At 41.2% G+C, this 19,958-nt stretch overlaps 1 protein-coding gene across 4 annotated transcripts in view; it reads right to left on the reverse strand.

Moving 5' to 3' along the window:
* The window catches only part of ltbp1 (latent transforming growth factor beta binding protein 1), a 345,179-nt gene that overhangs the window by 206,228 nt on the left and 118,993 nt on the right, over positions 1-19,958 (reverse strand). For all 4 annotated transcript variants that reach the window (XM_061964602.2, XM_061964595.2, XM_061964590.2 and 1 more), the window contains exon 4: positions 19,343-19,485. In XM_061964602.2, coding sequence (XP_061820586.2) covers positions 19,343-19,485 — 143 coding nt within the window. The remainder of the gene's footprint in view (positions 1-19,342; positions 19,486-19,958) is intronic.

Below are 19,958 nucleotides of genomic sequence, written 5' to 3' on the forward strand. Positions count from 1 at the left end.
TAATTTAAAATGGTAAAAATGCCAGAAAGACAACAACCGGTTTAAAAAGATGTAGACACGACTGTAAATTGACCGCAGGAATAAAAATAAGTGTAATTAATATATCTTATATTCATTATTGTATATGTGTGTCTTTATTATATTATTATTATTTGCAATCAGGCAGGATGTTTCGTGTGGTTGGCTTTGGAGTGTGTGACAAATGTAATGTGTGACGTCAAAATATTGTACTGTTTGAATTTGTTACAACTAATTCCAGTAATAATAATAGTTACAGAAAGAAACACAACCAAATACTTCTTTATTGCCTGCTATCTGCTTTGTCATCCACAAGTTGCAGACATTCTTTGTGTACGTTTTGTACTTGACAAGTGTTTGTCCATCTTAAAAATTAATTTATGTTCCAACAGATTGAGGGAATTTATGAACTGTTGAGAGCGATCTAAAGCGAACATTTTTGTTGGTTTATAAGGGACAGTGAGAAATTATCATTTGACTTTAACATCTCTGGTATGTACAGTAAATTCTGCCTCTTTGCTAGATCAGCATTGCAAACAAAAAATATGTTCTTAACTAAGGATGATGTTCGAAACCGGTTCTCCCGGTTGTTCGATAAGAAAAGAACCGATTCCATGGACTCGAATCCCTTTTTGAGAACCGGTTCCCGTTATCGAGGCCACTATAGTAAAGAAAAAGAGTTGGTTCTTTATTCGAATCTCTGGGAACGAATCCCGTTCCACAGGAAATGCCCTGTGGGACATCACAGGAAATGACGTAGATCAGTCAATAGACTGAGCTACATCACAGGAAATGACGTAGCTCAGTCTAATGACGCTACGTCATTTCCTGTGATGTCACACAAGCAGCAAAAATAATGGACTGGAAAAAAACGCCTCAAGGCATGGCTTCATTTTACAAAAAAAAAATCTGCTCTCATGTAAGGGGGGGAAGTACAACAAGCATGTTGAAACATTTTCAGGCTGCACATAACCTGAACGTTCGAGAACCGTGTCGTGTCTTCGACACGTGGAGAAGCAGCGACAGAGCCGGTGAGTAACTAACGTTAACTGTTGCCGGTTAATTTCCATATTTGCTCACTTGTAGCCTTTAGGCTAAAATATGGTTACCTCTTATGTCAACCAGGACTGCAGTAATGTTAGCTAGACTAACGTTACCTAAGCATAGTCAGTGGCTAACGGTAACGTTAGGCTTTTTGTATGTGTCTGATAACGTTAACGGTATCTTGTAGTTTACACCACTCCAGAGTTTGCAGGTCTGTCTAATAAACTAGTGCTTTCTTTCTTTCTTTAGTTTATTTCGTGCATGAACACACTTACAGCATAACACATCACAGTTTCATATCATTTCACTTTACATCATGTCCGAAAAGGAGTAGGAAGAAGTAAAGCTTATTTAATCCTACCCCTTTCCCACTTCAGAGCGTTTACAAATATATATACATCATTTACTGACCTTTTTATAATAAAATAACATCTGTGAATTAGTATATACAACAGTTTTGTAATATGTAATTAATTAATTCAGTCATTATTTATATACTGAGATGAAGAATATCTTATTTTCAATAAGGCTGAAAGTATTTCTCATAATTATTTTTTGTACTTTGTAAGCACTATTAATTTGAACAACCTCTTAAAGTGGATCATATCAGTACATTGTTTAACTTCATTACTTAATCTATTCCATAATTTAACTCCACATATTAATGCTATAGACTTAATAACAGACACCCTGTAGATGCTGTAGGGATGAGATGCTGTAGGGATGAGATGCTGTAGGGATGATGCGTCAGTAATGCTGTAGTCTCGCGAGAGAGAGCGTACGTGACGCGGGAAAAAAAAATAGAATCAAGTGGCACACGCAGCTGCCAAACAATTCAGATTCATTCAGAAAATAAAGCAAATAAAACTTAAATATCAAAATCTGGAGGCACTTGAAGGCTACATCGAAGAGTGCTACGATCGTCTCGTCATGGGGAAACCATCTAAGACGCCAACGTCTAAAAGAAGCCGCCCGGAGGACTCACCTGGCCATGTGTCACCACCGGGCACAAACTTCACCGACATCCTGGATTCCATCGACAAAAGGCTGACTTGTTTGGATGGCCGCCTCGCACTTGTCGAGGTGCTCCACAAGGAATTCCAAGCCATCCGAGAGAGTTTGGAATTCGGACAACAGCAGGTCATTTCTCTCGCCAAGGAGAACGCCGCTCTTCGTGAGTCCGTAAAATCCCTCACCGACGGAGTGACGCAACTCACTCGAGAAAACAGGAGCATGAAGGAGACGATGTTGGACCTCCAGGCGAGAAGCATGAGGGACAATCTGGTCTTCGCGGGAATACCGGAAAAGACCGAGGAAGATCCAGAGGAAACCATCAAGTCCTTCATGGAACACCAGCTCAAGCTTCCAGCGGACACCATCAGGAACATCACCTTCCATTGCGTCCACCGGCTTGGAGCCATAAAGCCGGAGAACAGGAGGCCGAGACCCATCGTGGCCAAATTCGAACACTTCAAGCAGAAGGAGCGGGTGAGGAACCAGGGCCGAGAGCTGAAAGGATCCAACTTCAGCATCAACGACCAGTTTCCAAAGGAAATTCTCGACAGGCGCCGCCATCTGTTCCCGCTTCGCAAGAAGTTTATCACCGAAGGATGCCGTGCAGTCATCGCGGTGGATAAACTTTTCATCAACGGCCAACTTTACCGTGATCCAGAAGCCACGCCGTGGCTGTATTATTAGCGTCTGAAACACGGTAAATGTTGTATTTTTTGTTGTTGTTGTTTTGTTATTCCATTATGCTTCAATCCCTCTCTTTTTTTCCCCCCTCTTGCTCACAATACACCTGTGCGTCACATAGCGCTCACGTAAACACCATACGCTCTCTCTCTCTCTTTCTTTCGGTAAACCAACATGTTTACTATTTTACTTTCTTGTTTTCCTTTTTATGTCACTTATTTCACTACCTGTTTAATCCACCACTTTCTTCTTTTCTTTTTATGTTATGCTTTTTGTTTTGTTTTTCTCTTTCTATTTCTCCACCTGTTGTGTGTCCCCTTGTTGTCATCAGCATTTACACTCACAGCTAATACATGCACAACTATACACACTCTGCACACCTACATATATGCATGATAGGTTTACATTTAGATACAGACATGCATTATTTACACATAAAGTACACACATACATCCACACACTTAGTTACAGTCTAGTTTAGTATGTCCACTATACAGTTTGTCACTTGGAATGTGCGTGGTGTCGGGTCAAAGGAAAAAAATATAAAAATTCTTAATCATTTGAAGAGCATGCAAGCAGACATTGCTTTATTACAAGAGACTCACCTCTCCAAGTCCGATACCTCAAAACTGCATTCATCGCAATACCCACACACATACCTTGCTAGTTACAACTCCAAACAGAGAGGCGTAGCCATTCTCATAAGTAGAAAGGTCAACTTTACAGTCCATAACTCCATTACTGACATAGAGGGAAGATACATCATTCTTAATATTTCTGTTGACGGGAGAAACTTATGTATCGCCAACATTTATGGTCCAAATGTTGATGACCCCTCCTTTTTTCACACTTTCTTCTCTTCACTTTCTCCTCACTCAAACCACTGCTTGATTCTAGGAGGGGACCTCAACTTAGTATTTAATCCAAATATAGATCGGTCCAGAGTGACTGGGAGTCACCGTGAGTCTCAGTCAGTGGTAATACTTAAGCAATATATGAAGGATTATGGTCTTTGCGATGCCTGGCGTTCTTATCACCGCACTCTTAGGGAATACACTTATTTTTCTCCAGTTCACCACTCATTCTCTCGCATTGATTACTTTTTAACTAGTAGCTCAATTTTATCTGACATCTCAAACATTCACATCCATCCTATCATCATCAGTGACCATGCACCTGTCTCACTTTCCCTCACCAACAAAACTATCACTGCACCTATCAAACAATGGAGACTTAATACATCATTACTAAAGGACCCAGACTTCCTAAACTATTTTGAGAAAGAATGGACAGATTTTTTAGATTTTAATGATCAACCAGAAATCACGGCGTGCGTTCTCTGGGAGACGGCAAAAGTAGTTATGCGAGGAAAAATTATTTCTTATTCATCATACAAGAAAAAAAAGGAACGTTTACTAGAGCAGGAACTTGAAAATGAAATAAAAATATTAGAATTAGCTTATGCGAATTCACAACATGATCACACTCTGAACAAACTGAGAAAACTCAAATTAGATTTAAGAGAAATAATTGATAAGAAAAGTCAATTCCTGCTCCAGAGGTTACGCTTAGAAAAATTTGAACATGACAATAAACCAAGCAAATATTTGGCTAACCAACTAAAATTAAACAAAGAAAAAAACTCTATACCATCCATCAAGGATTCAGCTGGGAACATTACACACGTTCCTGAGGAAATTAACTCCATCTTTAGAGACTTTTACAGAAACTTGTATACACCCCAGATTGACCCATCTCTTTCAGACATTGAAACATTTCTCAATGGTATAGACTTACCTAAATTGAATACAAGGCAGGTATCAAATTTAGATCTTGCTATTTCTGTAGGCGAACTACACGATGCTCTTCAACAGATGCCAAACAATAAAGCACCAGGGCCTGATGGGTTCCCTGTGGAGTTCTACAAAACATTCTGGTCACTGCTTGCTCCGATATTTATGAAAATGGCTTTAGAGATTAAAGAAAACTCATTCCTTCCTCCAAATATGAACTCTGCCACGATCAGTCTCTTGCTAAAACCTGATAAAGACCCAACACTTCCATCCAGTTACCGGCCAATCTCCCTGATTAATGCTGATCTTAAAATTATCTGCAAAGTATTAGCTCAAAGATTAGAAAAAGTCACTCCATATATAGTACATCCTGATCAAACAGGTTTCATCAAAGAAAGACAATCGTCCAACAATGTTCGCCGTCTACTCAATGTGATAGACTATTCTGTTATTCATAATCTAAAAACAGCTGTTGTTTCATTAGATGCTGAAAAAGCATTTGATAGAGTGAACTGGAATTTTCTTCTAGCTACTCTACAGAAATTTGGATTTGGAGACTCATTTATAGAATGGATTAAGGTCCTATATAGTTTTCCTACAGCTTCGGTTAGAACGAACAGCCAAATATCTCCAAGGTTTAATCTTATGAGGGGCACAAGGCAAGGGTGTCCACTTTCTCCGTCACTGTTTGCTATATTTATTGAACCTCTTGCAACCGCTATTCGACAGCATGCAAATATTAAAGGCATCCATACCGCAACCGTTCATCATAAAATAAGCCTTTATGCTGATGATGTATTACTTTTCTTACAAAATCCACATTCTTCTCTTCAAGATACAATCTCACTTATCAATAAATTCAGTTCTATTTCAGATTACTCCATCAACTGGTCCAAATCTACTGTGTTACCAATTAATTTTGACTTTCAGAGCACCTCATCGATTCCACTGCATAAAGGGAACATTAAATACCTGGGAATCAATATTTCCTCCACATTGTCAGATCTGAATCGCTTGAATTACTCCCCAATCTTAAAATCGATTGAGGATGATCTGGCGCGTTGGAAAACACTGCCAATCTCACTTATGGGAAGGGTTTCTACCGTGAAAATGATGGTCTTGCCTAGGGTTAATTATCTATTTTCAATGATTCCAACCAAACCTTCTCAAATCTGGTTTAAGTCACTAGACTCACACATCAATCAGTTTCTTTGGAAGAGTAAACCAGCACGAATCAGCCTTAAAACTTTACAAAAACCCAAAGAACATGGGGGTCTAGAACTCCCAAACTTTTCCAAATTATTTCCTTGCAAATAAACTACAATATATATTAAAATGGATCAATCCCACTTTATTAGATAGTTTATGGTTAGAGATTGAACAATCACTTAGCCAGGAGATCCCAATTTCTAACTTGCCCTTTATTAGCCAAATTCTCCGAAAACACAACTGCTTTAAAAGTATTAATATACGCACTACCTTAACAGCTTGGTGGGAGTTTTTGAAAATAACTGGGTCCCCGCTCACTCCATGCCAATTTACGCCTATTTGGAATAATCCTGATTTTCTTTTAAACAAGAAGCCATTGAACTTTCCAACATGGTATGATAAGGGAGTCGGATGCCTTGGGGATATCATCAATGCAAACAGTTTTATCTCTTTTAAAAGTTTAATAACACAATATGCAATCAATCCTAATAAATTTCTAGAATATATACAAATCAAATCTGTAATCAGCGCAAGATTCATCAAAACAACATGGGAAAGTAATCCTACGACCGTTAAATTCTTCAAAACATCTGCCCCCAAAGCTTTATCCAAATTATATGCTCTCTTATCAAAAATAGATAACACAATAAGTATTCCAACTTCTAAATGGCACTCAGACGTATCAACAAGCTGTGACCCAGAATTCTGGAAACAAATATGCCTCAATACTACTCGTTTGATTAAGAATCCAAATGTACGACTGATTCAGCTCAAAATACTTTACAGAATACATTACACCGGTCTAAGAATGTATAAAATGGGTTTAGCTGACTCTAACATCTGTGTACACTGCTCAGATAATGTGGTCCTGTGCTCCCGTGAGTAACTTTTGGCTTGGAGTGTGCGAGAACCTGTCATTAGCGTTAGAGATTCCTATTCCCATCTCCCCCGCACTCTGCCTGTTGGGTGATCTCTCCGCAACTGATCTTGATATAAACAAAACATACCTCCTTATAAATGCGTTAGGCATCGCCAAGAAAACTATTCTCATAAATTGGAAATCAAAAAATAATTTATGTATAAACCTTTACAAAAACATTTTATTAGATTATGTAGTTATGGAAAGAATGTCTGCTGAATCAAACCAACAACTGACAGAATTCCGATCTCTTTGGGCACCGCTAATTAATTTTCTGACCTGACTCCCTTGGGGGCCGGGGCTGGGGCTCTGTCCCGGGGGTCTTGCTCCGTGGGTGGGGGGTCCTGGGTGCCGGGGGGGCCGTGTGCCGCGGTGTCGGGTGGGCCTGGGGTGTGTTTCCTGGTTCCGGCCTGGCGGGCCGATCCGTGGGTGGTCTGGTGGCTGGGGGTGGGTGGAGGTGCCTGGGCGGGTGTTGGGGTGCGGGTGGGGCTGTGGGCGGCCGCCTTGGGTTGGTTGGGGGGGCTGTCCCTCCCGTGGGTGGTTGGGCGGGGGGTTGCGCCCGTGGGGCTGGGGTCTTGCCGCTGTCGGGCGGGGGTCGGCTCGTGCCCCTCTGGCTCCGGGTGTCCGTGGGCTTTCTCCTTCCCCTGGGGCGCGGGGCGGGGTCTGCCCGGGGTCGCCCTGCGCTGCGGCTGTGCGGGCCTGCCTGGTGCCGGGTTGGGGGGACTGCTTGCCTCCCTTGTTGGGGCCCCGGCGGTGCTGCCCGACTGCCCTGCGGGAGTCCCCCTCCTGTGTTTTACTCTGCCCTTATTTTTTTATTAATTTTATTTTTTTATTTTAATTTATTTTATGTGTATGTATATATATATATATATATATATGTATGTATGTGTATGTGTATATATGTATATGTATGTATGTATATATGTATGTATGTATGTATGTGTATGTATGTGTGTATATATATGTATATGTATGTGTGTATGTATATATATATATATATATATATATATATATATATATATATATATTATCATTATTATTATTATTTTTTTTTTTTTTATCTATTTAATATATTTAACTTATTCTGTTAAATTATATATGGGTACGCGTGTATGTGGGTGTGTGTACGTTTGTATATATGTATGGTGAAATCTGTGTGTATGTATGTAGGTACATATGTATGTGTCGCTGCCCCGGTGTGCATTGCTGATCGCGGCGCCGGGTCTGCTGAGGTGCCGTGGCATGCCGGCTGTGGGCGCAGGGCTGGGCCCTTATGGCTTTTTGCCGGATGGGATGCCTGGTGGGTGGTGGGCGGGGGGGGCCTGGACGTGCGGGAGGGGCTGCGGGGTTTGGTGGCGTTGGGCACTGTTGGCGACCAGGCCTCTTGTTTATTTTTATTTATTTTACTTTATTTAAAGGGTTTATTTTTCTTTTCTTTTTCTTTTTTTCTTTTCTTTTTCTTTTTTTCTTTTCTTTCTATTTTTTTTTTTTTTTTGTGTGTGTGTTGTGTATGTATGTGTTTGTGTATATGTGGGCTTATGTATATGTGTGTGGGTGTATTAATGTGTATATATGTGTGGATGTGTATGTTTATATGTATATGCATGCGTGTGTATATGTGTGTATGTGTATGTATATGTATATGCATATATGTATGTGTGTATGTATGTGTATATGAATGTGTAGGTGTGTGCATGGGTGTGGATTTCCGGTGGCTCAATTGGCCTGGCTGTGGATGAGTTGGGGTAGGTGGGTTGGTGGCCTCGGTGGTAGCCGGGGGTGTGCGTTGTTGTGGTTTACGGGGTCGGTCGCTTTTTTGTTTTGGTTTCGGCGGCCGCGGGTGTTTACGCTGCGGACGGGCGGTGGTGGTGTTGGTTGCTGCGGTGATACCAGCGGTTGGCATCGCTGTGTTGGGTTGGAGTGGTTGGGGGACTGTGGCTGGTGTCTGTGCGCTTGTGGGGTTGTGGGGCTGGCTGGCGTTGGCTTGCCGGCTGGCTTGGGGGCTGGCGGGCGGACGGGATGCATTGGCTTCTTCCCCCGTTGGGGGGCTCCTTCCCCTGGCCGGGACTCGTATGGGCACGTTGCTGTGTGGATGGCCGGGATGCGGTGTTTGCATTGGGCGTGGGGGCTGTGCGGTTTTTCTAAGTTTGGTTGCCGGTATGGGCTCTGCAGGGTTGGGTTGGGGCGGGCGGGGGCTGGCTTTGTTTGGCGGGGGGAGGGCTCGCGTGGCGTCACGTTAAAGTGGTCTGGTGTGGGTCACGGGCTGTGGCGGGGGGTGGCGGCCTCCTGGCCGTAGTTCCTGGTTGTCGGCCGCGTGGACTGGGGGGATGTCCGGGCCCTCTACTCCTCCTACTTATAGCGCACACAGTCACACATATATAGGACTTTGGGGATTGTCCTGCGGGGAGGCATGGCGGGGGGTTGAGGATGCCTCCAATGGGGCTCCAGTCCTCCTGTCTTGTCCCCTGCTCGTCCATCCCTCAATCTTAGCTGCATATTAGACACTTAGGATTTGGGGGGCTTGGTTTGGTTGGGACCCACCATGACCTTGATGTCCCCCAATTTTAATCGCATTATTAGTTCCCACAAGCATACATATCTCACTCACGCTACAGTACACACATCAATAGGGACTGGAGGTCGGCTGTAACGGCTGACCTCCTAATTTTAACTACACAGTAGACACTCTGGGGGCCTTGTACACATGCATGGGGGGTTTGGGGTTCGGCACACCCCTCATTGCCTCGTCGGCCGGCGGGGACTGCGGTCTGGTGGCCTGCCAGGCTTTTATTCATTTATTATTGTTATATATATTTTTTTATTTTTAATGTATTTATCATTTTTATTTTTATTATTTACTTATTTTTATTTTATTTTATTTTTTTAATTTTATTTTATTTTTATTTTTTTTTTTTTTTATTTTTTTTTTTTAAATCTTATTATTTATTTGTGTGTGGCGTCGCGCGGGTCTCACTTCCTGTTGGGTGGGGTCCGTGCCCGTGTGGCCCGACCTTGCGCTGTGGGGTCTCTGTTGGTGACTTGGTGTGGTGGCGGCGCAGCCCCCGTGTCTGGTCTGGATGCTGTGTCTCGGTTGTTTGGGCAGTGGTGTGTTTGTGCGGGTTTGGGTTGGGGTGGGGGGCCTTTTGGTTGGGGGGGTTTTTGGTGTCTCTTGTTTGCGTGTTGGCGTTCGGGCTGACTGGCGGGCTGGCGCCGGCTGGTCTCCGTGGTCCTGGTGGCATGTGGTTGCTGGTCGCAGTTTTTTTTTGATCGCTTTGATTTGATTGGCTGGTGCTGGCTGTCTGGGGTTATTGCGGCTGCTGTTTCTGCTGCCGTTTGTTTGTGGTGTGGGCGCCCGTGGCTGCTGGGTCTGGTGCAGGGGTGTGGCTGATGTTGTGACTGGTGGCAGCGCGCGCGCGTGATGGCTGTCGGGGCTGACGAACTGTGTATATGTATGTATATGTGTGTGTATGTATGTATGTTTATATATGTGTATGTGTACATATGTGTATGTATATGTATATATGTGTATGTGTGGGTATGTATACATGTATGTGTGTATGTGTATGTATATATGTATGTATGTATGTATATTTCTGGGGGTACGCTCTGGGCCTGCCTGTCAGACGGGGGTCGACGCCTCAGGCTACTGCATCCGAACTGCGTGTCTGGAGCTCCTGGGTCCCGCTGTCCATCCCTTCCGGGTGCCCGTCTTGGTTGGGGCCTGTTGGGCCTAGTCCCTGCGTCTATTGTGGTATCTTGGTGCTGCAAGGTATTCCGAGGTGCTGCGAGTCGGCCAGTTGCTGGGGTAGTGACCTTGTTTGTCAGCATGTCTGTGATCTTCTTTTAATTCTTTTTTTTTTAATTAATTAATTAATTAATTTATTTATTTTTTAATATATTTTATTAATATTATTTTTTAATTTTTCCCCTCCCTCAGGGGGGGGCTCGGCGGGGCGGTTGCTGGTTGTTCCATCTCCATCGTTGGGGTCCCTGCGGGTGGGGTGGGTGGTTCCCGTGGCCCTGTGCGGTCCTGCGGCGGCCGGTTTGGGTGGGGTGGCCGGGGGCTGGCCTCGCCGCGCTCTCCGGGGGTGGGGGGTGGGCTCGTGGGGGCCCGGTTGCCGGTGGGGCGGGGGCGGTCTTCCCGTCCGGTTGCGGGGAGTCTCTGGGTCCCTCGGGCGGGGCGTCTCGCCTTTCTGCCCGTGTGGGGTGTGGTCTCTCGCTGGCTTGGGGTCTGGCTGTCCCCTGCTTTTCTCGTGCCCTGTCCTCTGCCGGGTGCGTCTGTCTGCGGCCTGCTGCTGGCCCTTGTGGGCGGTACGGTGGGTCGGGCTCTGGGGTTCCTGTCGCTGACCGGCTTGGCTGCGTGGGGGGGTGGTCCCTGGTTCCCTGGGCACCACGCCTCCTGTTTGTGGGTTGGGCTCTCGGGGGTGATGGGGCCGTGCTCTGGCTCCCACGCACTCTGGGAGTCGAATGTATTGTACATGCAAATTCACATATGCTCACATACGTACATAGGTACCTACGCTCCCACATACATACACAAATACAGTACATATTTACCTACCTAATGTTCGTACATCCACACGCACATTCAATATACAAACATACACATACACATACTGTACATATACATTCACTGTACAAACACATATACACATTCTGTACATATACATTCATTGTACAAACACATATACACATTCTGTACATATACAAGTACATATGCATACTTACACTCATGCACATAATCACGTTTCATCAAACATATATTAACGTTGTTGCCCTAGGGTAAACTGGGTGTAACACATGGCACACTGACAAAGCTTAACCTATTGTGACTATAACAATCTACAAGGTTAATGTAGGTTGCTTCTCTTTCTCCCCCTCCATTTTTCTGCATTCTTTCGTATCTCAAGTTATCATTACGTATATGTATTGTTGCATTTAAACAACTGTATTGTTGATAATAAAGGTAAATTATTGGTATTGTTCATTATCAATAGCGCTATTTCTATTGGTATTTGTATTGATCCATTTGTAGTGTAATAATGCTCATTGTCATTTCTGTATTATTTTTTATTTTTCGCTAACTGCTTATTTGCTATTACTTTTACCATCATATTTGTACATGTCATATTTGCTGATGTTGCTCTATTGTTGTTGTTGTTGTTGTTTGCTGTTGTTGTTTTTGTCTCTCTGTCTAATCCCCCTCTTGTCCCCACAATTTCCCCCTCTGTCTTCTTTTTTTTTCTCTTTCTATCCCCTCCTGCTCCGGCCCGGCTGCACTAAATGATAATATAAATACATTTAATAAAGTCAAATACAAATAAGGCAACAAGAGAAGTATCCTACACTTCTCTTTTGTAAAGTAAATCTGAACAGCCGACATGGGCATCTACATCAACTATATGATTTGCCTGAGAAGCTGGACAGGACACAAACAAAAAAAAAAACAAAAAAAAAACAAAACAAAAAAAAAATAACAGACACCCTAGTCTTCACATTCAGCTAATTTCCCCCCTAATTCTATGCTGTGTCTGTCCCTCATTTTCCCTCCAGGACAAGGACGTGCAGTCATTCCTGGAGGATGCCACACTGATGGACCCCAGAAGGTTTGAATACAGATTGGAGGAGGATGTCGTCAAACCTATCTGTGTGTCCAAGCTAGTTCCACGTCAAGTGAACGTGTTTTTTCCACCGTTGGCGACATGATTAGCGAAGAGCGGGTCAGACTTGATCCGGAAAAAGCAGACATGCAAATTTTTTGGAAGAAGAATTGTTGATTGATGACTGTGGCGTTCTTAGTGTCATAGTGTGTGTAGTTAGTATGTTCCAATAGCAGCAGAAGTGCACTTTTTGGAGAGCTGTATTATTTTCAGTTTTGTGCCCAAGGGACTGGTTTTATTCAACACTATATTTTTATTTATACACCTATAGTGATCACAGAGACAGGTTGTTTTTGTGTTACTGTATACAGGTAAAAGCCAGTAAATTAGAATATTTTGAAAAACTTGATTTATTTCAGTAATTGCATTCAAAAGGTGTAACTTGTACATTATATTTATTCATTGCACACAGACTGATGCATTCAAATGTTTATTTCATTTCATTTTGATGATTTGAAGTGGCAACAAATGAAAATCCAAAATTCCGTGTGTCACAAAATTAGAATATTACTTAAGGCTAATACAAAAAAGGGATTTTTAGAAATGTTGGCCAACTGAAAAGTATGAAAATGAAAAATATGAGCATGGACTGCTGCTGAGTGGTCCAAAGTCATGTTTTCTGACAAAAGCAAATTTTGCATTTCCTTTGGAAATCGAGGTCCCAGAGTCTGGAGGAAGACAGGAGAGGCACAGGATCCACGTTGCCTGAAGTCTAGTGTAAAGTTTCCACCATCAGTGATGGTTTGGGGTGCCATGTCATCTGCTGGTGTCGGTCCACTCTGTTTCCTGAGTTCCAGGGTCAACGCAGCCGTCTACCAGCAAGTTTTAGAGCACTTCATGCTTCCTGCTGCTGACCTGCTCTATGGAGATGGAGATTTCAAGTTCCAACAGGACTTGGCGCCTGCACACAGCGCAAAATCTACCCGTGCCTGGTTTACGGACCATGGTATTTCTGTTCTAAATTGGCCCGCCAACTCCCCTGACCTTAGCCCCATAGAAAATCTGTGGGGTATTGTGAAAAGGAAGATGCAGAATGCCAGACCCAAAAACGCAGAAGAGTTGAAGGCCACTATCAGAGCAACCTGGGCTCTCATAACACCTGAGCAGTGCCAGAAACTCATCGACTCCATGCCACGCCGCATTAACGCAGTAATTGAGGCAAAAGGAGCTCCAACCAAGTATTGAGTATTGTACATGCTCATATTTTTCATTTTCATACTTTTCAGTTGGCCAACATTTCTAAAAATCCCTTTTTTGTATTAGCCTTAAGTAATATTCTAATTTTGTGACACACGGAATTTTGGATTTTCATTTGTTGCCACTTCAAATCATCAAAATTAAATGAAATAAACATTTGAATGCATCAGTCTGTCTGCAATGAATAAATATAATGTACAAGTTACACCTTTTGAATGCAATTACTGAAATAAATCAAGTTTTTCAAAATATTCTAATTTACTGGCTTTTACCTGTATATTTGTTTTTCTGAAAAATCCCACTTAGTATACAGTCAATATTTATTTATTTAATTTTATTTTTTTAGGGGGTAACAACAGTCAATATTTATTTATTTAATTTTATTTTTTTCTTATATAATAAAAGTGAGCTTTTGTTAAACCAAATATTGTGTGTTTTTTTCCATATACAACAACCTATCTGGATTTGATAAGAGAATCGATAAGGAATCGGTTCGATAAGAGGATTCGATAATGGGCTCGAACTCCATAATTTCTTATCAAACATCATCCCTATTCTTAACTGTCTTACCCTGGATATATATAAAAAAAAGAATAAACTAGGAAGTCAGGATGCCAATGTGTTGCTAAATGTTCATACACTACATTACTCAGGAGGCTTGGACAGGAACAGGAAGTAGGTCGGAACTACGCAGGCGGACGACAATTGTGCTGTTTGATCAATAAAGAGTTAATATATGGTTACACATTGTTGTTCCTGCTTTGCCTACACAAGAAACAAACAAAAGTTTTGAGTAAACCGTTAACATGCGCATTTGAGCGCCGCTCAGAGACAAATTCCATTGGCAAAAATTACTATGATTTAGCCAAAATATGTGGGGAATTTGCGTGCATTGGACAAAGTTGTAAGGCGTTGCAAAATTTGCAGGGATTGGTTGAATTTGTGTGAATTTGCGCAATTCCGACATTGCTTGTAATTCCTACTATGGCGCTAAAACAGAAAATATTGGTTCAACATGTTATTTTTACTGTTGATTTAAGCATTTGTTCAGGAGCAAGTACAAATCCTCCCTGCTAAAGCCCAAACGACTTTGTCAAAAGGTGTTAGAGCAGCGTCAGTAAGCCGTAGGAGTGAGGAGCTGGAGAATCGCTTTAGCAGCTGTGGCACAAAACTGGTGCATGCAAGAAAAGGCTTTCTGATTTTGAATAGTAATCACATCTGCTACTTTCACCAAGTCTGTTAAAGAAAAAAATAGTAGTCATTACCCTACCATTAAATTCCTATTCATTCAGATTCAGAGTCAGAAATAGCATTTGCAGAAAAAGTAACTATGCTTTGCAATGAGGTTCAACACAAGCAAGTTAGATTAGTCATATGAGTCAAATATCAGTAGCTCTGTGCACATGGACACAATTAATCGGATTAAAAGCCTAACCGGAATAAAAATGATTCATGTAAACACGCCATTCGGGATATTCTGACTTGATCACACATGTTCAGATCAAAATTAAATTCTGATCAAAACGGGTGGTTTATGCCAATAGTCATTCAGATTGTAGTCCAAGTAAAACACATCTTCCGAAATTCGGGTTAGAATTATCCTTACTGCACATGTCTTTGATGTCAGCTATATTTTGGTGGTGGAGTGGGGACTAAATTTAATAGTGTTGGAATGAAGCGATTGTCTTGCTGCCATCTCCCCTCATTGTTGCCTTAAAACGAGACTAATACAATCCATAGTATGGTCTGGAGTGTCATGTGTCGATGTAACAATAAAAGAAGGGATCCAGTTGTCGTCTTAACGAGCTGTTTTGTTCACAACCTTAAAGCTACTGCAAGTGCTAACTGCTAACCTCAAACACATACACAGAATGTCGTAATATGAAGACACGCCGCAACTCGTACATAATCACAACATAAAAAGCACAGAACAGCTCCATTTAAAAAAGAAAGGTAAAACAAAAGTAGTGAACAGAAGGAAAAAAAATTATAAATACCGTGATAATGTCAGACATGTAGAAATGCACAAACCCATTTTTGTTTACAGTGGAAGTCTACTGCTTTTTCAGCGAACTTGTCCAAAAGATGACGCCATAGCACAAACAATAACACACCTTTTCGTTTATGTTAAGTTCTGCGCATGTCAAAGTAAGGCTTTCCGATTTAAGGTGTGATACATGAAAATGCACGTCATAATCAGTTTTTTACGGGTCCAGGTGCACAGCAACATTCTAATCCGCATGATGATCAGATTAAATAAATGTTGTCCAAGTACACGTGGCTAGTGTGATGGGGAACTGATGAATATTAAGTATGTTCGCTGTTATTCTTATTTTCATACATGCAAATTCATAAATCTCTAATTAATGCAGTTATTGATGAAGTACTATTGGTGGTACCAAGAGTTTAGTGGTGATGCTGTACTTTGAAACACTGGGAAATCAAAAAATTGTTTTCACGCAGCTTTAGATGCTTCCGGGCGCGGGGTTTTGCTGTCCGTCTACATTGTGACGTTACAGCGACGTAGACGTACTTATTTGGACATTAGGTATATGCTATTGGCCAGGGGGGAGGAGCTCACAGATTGACGGACATACAGTATTTACGTGGGCATCCTAACACATGCTGTCTACCAGCATCCCCTATACTCTAGTTCCTTCTACTTCTGCTCTGATATCTATAAAAAAAATAATTTGTGTTTATTTGTCCACAACATTTTACATGGGACTGTTTTGTCAACATGCGCTAGTACAAAGTTGGATTAGCCGCTAAAGTAAAAGACGGCGCCTGTGCAAAATTACTACTTAGCTTGAGGGCCCACAAAATAATTAAGGATAAAATATTATTTTCATATGATCTTGGAATGCGCACAGTAACACCAACATGTGACAAAAAGTAACAGATTTGCGGTCCCCTCCAAGGTTTCTCATTGTTCCAATTGGGTTTTTTCTTGCCCTGATGTGTGATCTGGGCCGAGGATGTCGTTGAGGCTTGTGCGGCCTTTTGAGACACTTGTGATTAAGGTCTATATAAATAAACTTTGATTGATTGATTTTCCAATGTTTTTAAAAAAAATAGCGGAGATGTTTGTTTTCAAATATATTGGGGCTGTCAAAGTTAACACGATAATAACGCGTTAACTATAAGTTCCTTTAACGGCGATCATTTTTTAAAGGCGCGATTAACGTTTTTGACCCTCGGCGTGTTCCGTAGCTTGGCGTGTATTGTGAGTATTGGCGTCCAGTTAGTTGAATCACAACCTCAAAAATATCTAGCAGGACTGCACAAAGAAAAGGGGGACCTTATAGAAATCTCAGATCCAAAGCCATGGCAAGTCCTTCTCCGAACAGGACAAGACAATCTTACCTTCAATTGCCGTGAGACAACATCATAAGAGCAAATGCTGCTGGCGAACATTATGGCTTGTAGTGACAAGGAGCTTCACGTCCTTGTTTGGATTACAGTTATGTGCATTAATAACACAAAATGTAGATTTTTACTCGAACTGCTTTGGATTACAAGCTCAGCAGAAACAAAGACCTTAGAGAGAAAGTCTAAAGTCACTTGTATCTGAGATTTTCGTCAAAACATGTAAAGTGTTTTCTCACACCAATCACACACGTCCGGTTGGCGGCTTCAGAATAATAGCGCTACGCTTCACATCCGGTCTAACAAACAAAACAAGGAAAATTGTCTTACAATATGATCATGCTACATTATTATTCTGTGATATTTCTACCTAAATAAATATTTTCTGGCAGATTGAAATTAAGGGAAAAAGACTCTATGAACAATCTTGTCTTCTTCTTCGCTACAACTGAGACTAGGTTTAATACTGCAGGCATGCCTGCCGCTGCCCTCTGCAGCCCACATTGGGTAATTACAGTTCACTACACAATATAGTATATTCTTTTATAACCTGTTCTGATTGATATTCCACAATTACAGAATGTTTAATTGGCGGAATATTACATTGTATTAATACGTAGGTAGAGAAGGTTAAAACATTGTCATGCAGAGATATTTACAACTTGTCAAATACAGAATATCAGAAACATTTATTCAGGTAGAAAAAAATATCACCTTTGATAGTCAAAACATGATCCTAACTAGAGATGTCCGATAATGGCTTTTTTGCCGATATCCGATATTCCGATATTGTCCAACTCTTTATTACCGATTTCGATATCAACCGATACCGATATATACATTCGTGGAATCACTGGGTCCCGACACACATATATAATATCAGAATCACTGGGTCCGACACATTATTATGCCTAATTTTGTTGTGATGCCCCGCTGGATGCATTAAACAATGTAACAAGGTTTTCCAAAATAAATCAACTCAAGTTATGGGAAAAAATGCCAACATGGCACTGCCATATTTATTATTGAAGTCACAAAGTGCATTTTTTTTTTTTAACATGCCTCAAAACAGCAGCTTGGAATTTGGGACATGCTCTCCCTGAGAAAGCATGTGGAGGTTGAGGTGGGCGGGGTTGGGGGGGCGGGGGTAGGGGGTAGCGGGGGGTGCATATTGTAGCGTCCCGGAAGAGTTAGTGCTGCAAGGGGTTCTGGGTATTTGTTCTGTTGTATTTATGTTGTGTTACGGTGCGGATGTTCTCCGGAAATGTGTTTGTCATTCTTATTAGGTGTGGGTTCACAGTGTGGCGCATATTTGTAACAGTGTTAAAGTTGTTTATACAGCCACCCTCAGTGTGACCTGTATGGCTGTTGACCAAGTATGCATTGCATTCACTTGTGTGTGTGAAAAGCCGTAGATATTATGTGATTGGGCCGGCACGTAAAGGCAGTGCCTTTAAGGTTTATTGGCGCTCTGTACTTCTCCCTACGTCCGTGTACCACTCCGTACAGCGCTGTTTTAGTCATAAATTTTACTTTTTCAAACCGATTCCGATAATTTCCGATATTACATTTTAAAGCATTTATCATGCGATAATATCGGCAGTCTGATATTATCGGACATCTGTAATCCTAACAATCCACATTTTATGTTATTAAAATGATAGCGTGAAACTGCTATCTAAACATTGAAGTGTAGCTTATCTCCTCTAAATGCAAGTGCTCCTAAAGCAGGAATACAAATGCTGTATTCCATCAAAATACAAACTCTGGCAGGACACCACGCACTGCAGGTATTTTTTAATTAATTATCTTTAAAAACATGTTTCAAGAGCTGTTTCAAAAAGCATAATGTTTAAAAATATTTAATTAAATCAAATTAATTTTCCAGTCATGGTATTAAAAACGTATTAATTATCTGTCTAGGGTACACTTATTAATGACGAAAAATTATATCTTTCTGCGATTAATCGCGATTAATTTTGAGTTAACTATGAACAAAATGCAATTAATCGTAATAACTATTTTAATCGTTTGACAGCCCTAAAATATATATTCAAACAGTGTACTTTTTAAAAAGATACATTATGATACTTTTGGAAAGGGTAATCTGAGAACAGCCCAACAAATCAACATCTTTAAGACAATTGCAGAAAGTAGGTTATAAATGTGACTGTGGATCAAAATTTAAACTAAAGACAATCCAATTCATTTCTATACCTCAAATAAGTGTGTTAAAATCATCATAAATCCCTTTGAAGGATAACATCATTTTGTATGGGCCAGTTTCCTTTGTTTCTTTTTTCAAAAAGTTTTATTGAACCACAATTCAAAAGCAATATATTTTTTTCTATTTTATCATATTTGCCAGTTTCCAGTTGACCTGTTATCCTTTGCACAACAAACACATTTAAGTCTGAAGTGGAAGTAAGAATAGTTACCTTGTAATGGGTGGTGTCCTGTTAGAGGGATTGGCCTTGCAAGTGGAGGTTGAATGTGCGTCTGTGTGTGGGTGGTGTGTGCATGGTAATATTTGGGTTTTATGACGTACTGCTGGCCAGGCTGCATGGGCATGGACAGCATCCTGAATGGAAAGAAGACAAAAAAATGAATTATGTCACATGTTTTTGGGGGGATGAAAGAAACATTGAGTGAACGCAAGTAAAGGTAAAAGGGAACTGCACTTTTTTTGGAATTTTGCCTATTGTTCACAATCATTATGAAAGACATGACGATGGATGTTGTTTTTTGTTTTTGGATTCTAAATATTAAATAAATGTTCGCTTACAATGGAGCCTATGGGAACCGCGCAATTCCGCCTATAAAGCCCTTAGAAAACATCCAAACATCTCCATTGAGAACAGAAAACAGTCCAGTTGCGATCGATGGAATGCCCTGAGATGACAATGACCTAGTTGAATGAAAATATTTAGAGACACTTCCATTGAGGAAAACCTCAATGGAAGTGTCTATAAATGTTTAATTCTTATAGTATATATGTAATGTAGTAACAGGCACATTCATAAAAACATTTAATATTTACGTATGTTGATCATT

Source organism: Nerophis lumbriciformis, linkage group LG02 (genome assembly GCF_033978685.3).
Source record: "Nerophis lumbriciformis linkage group LG02, RoL_Nlum_v2.1, whole genome shotgun sequence".
Lineage (NCBI taxonomy): Eukaryota > Metazoa > Chordata > Actinopteri > Syngnathiformes > Syngnathidae > Nerophis > Nerophis lumbriciformis.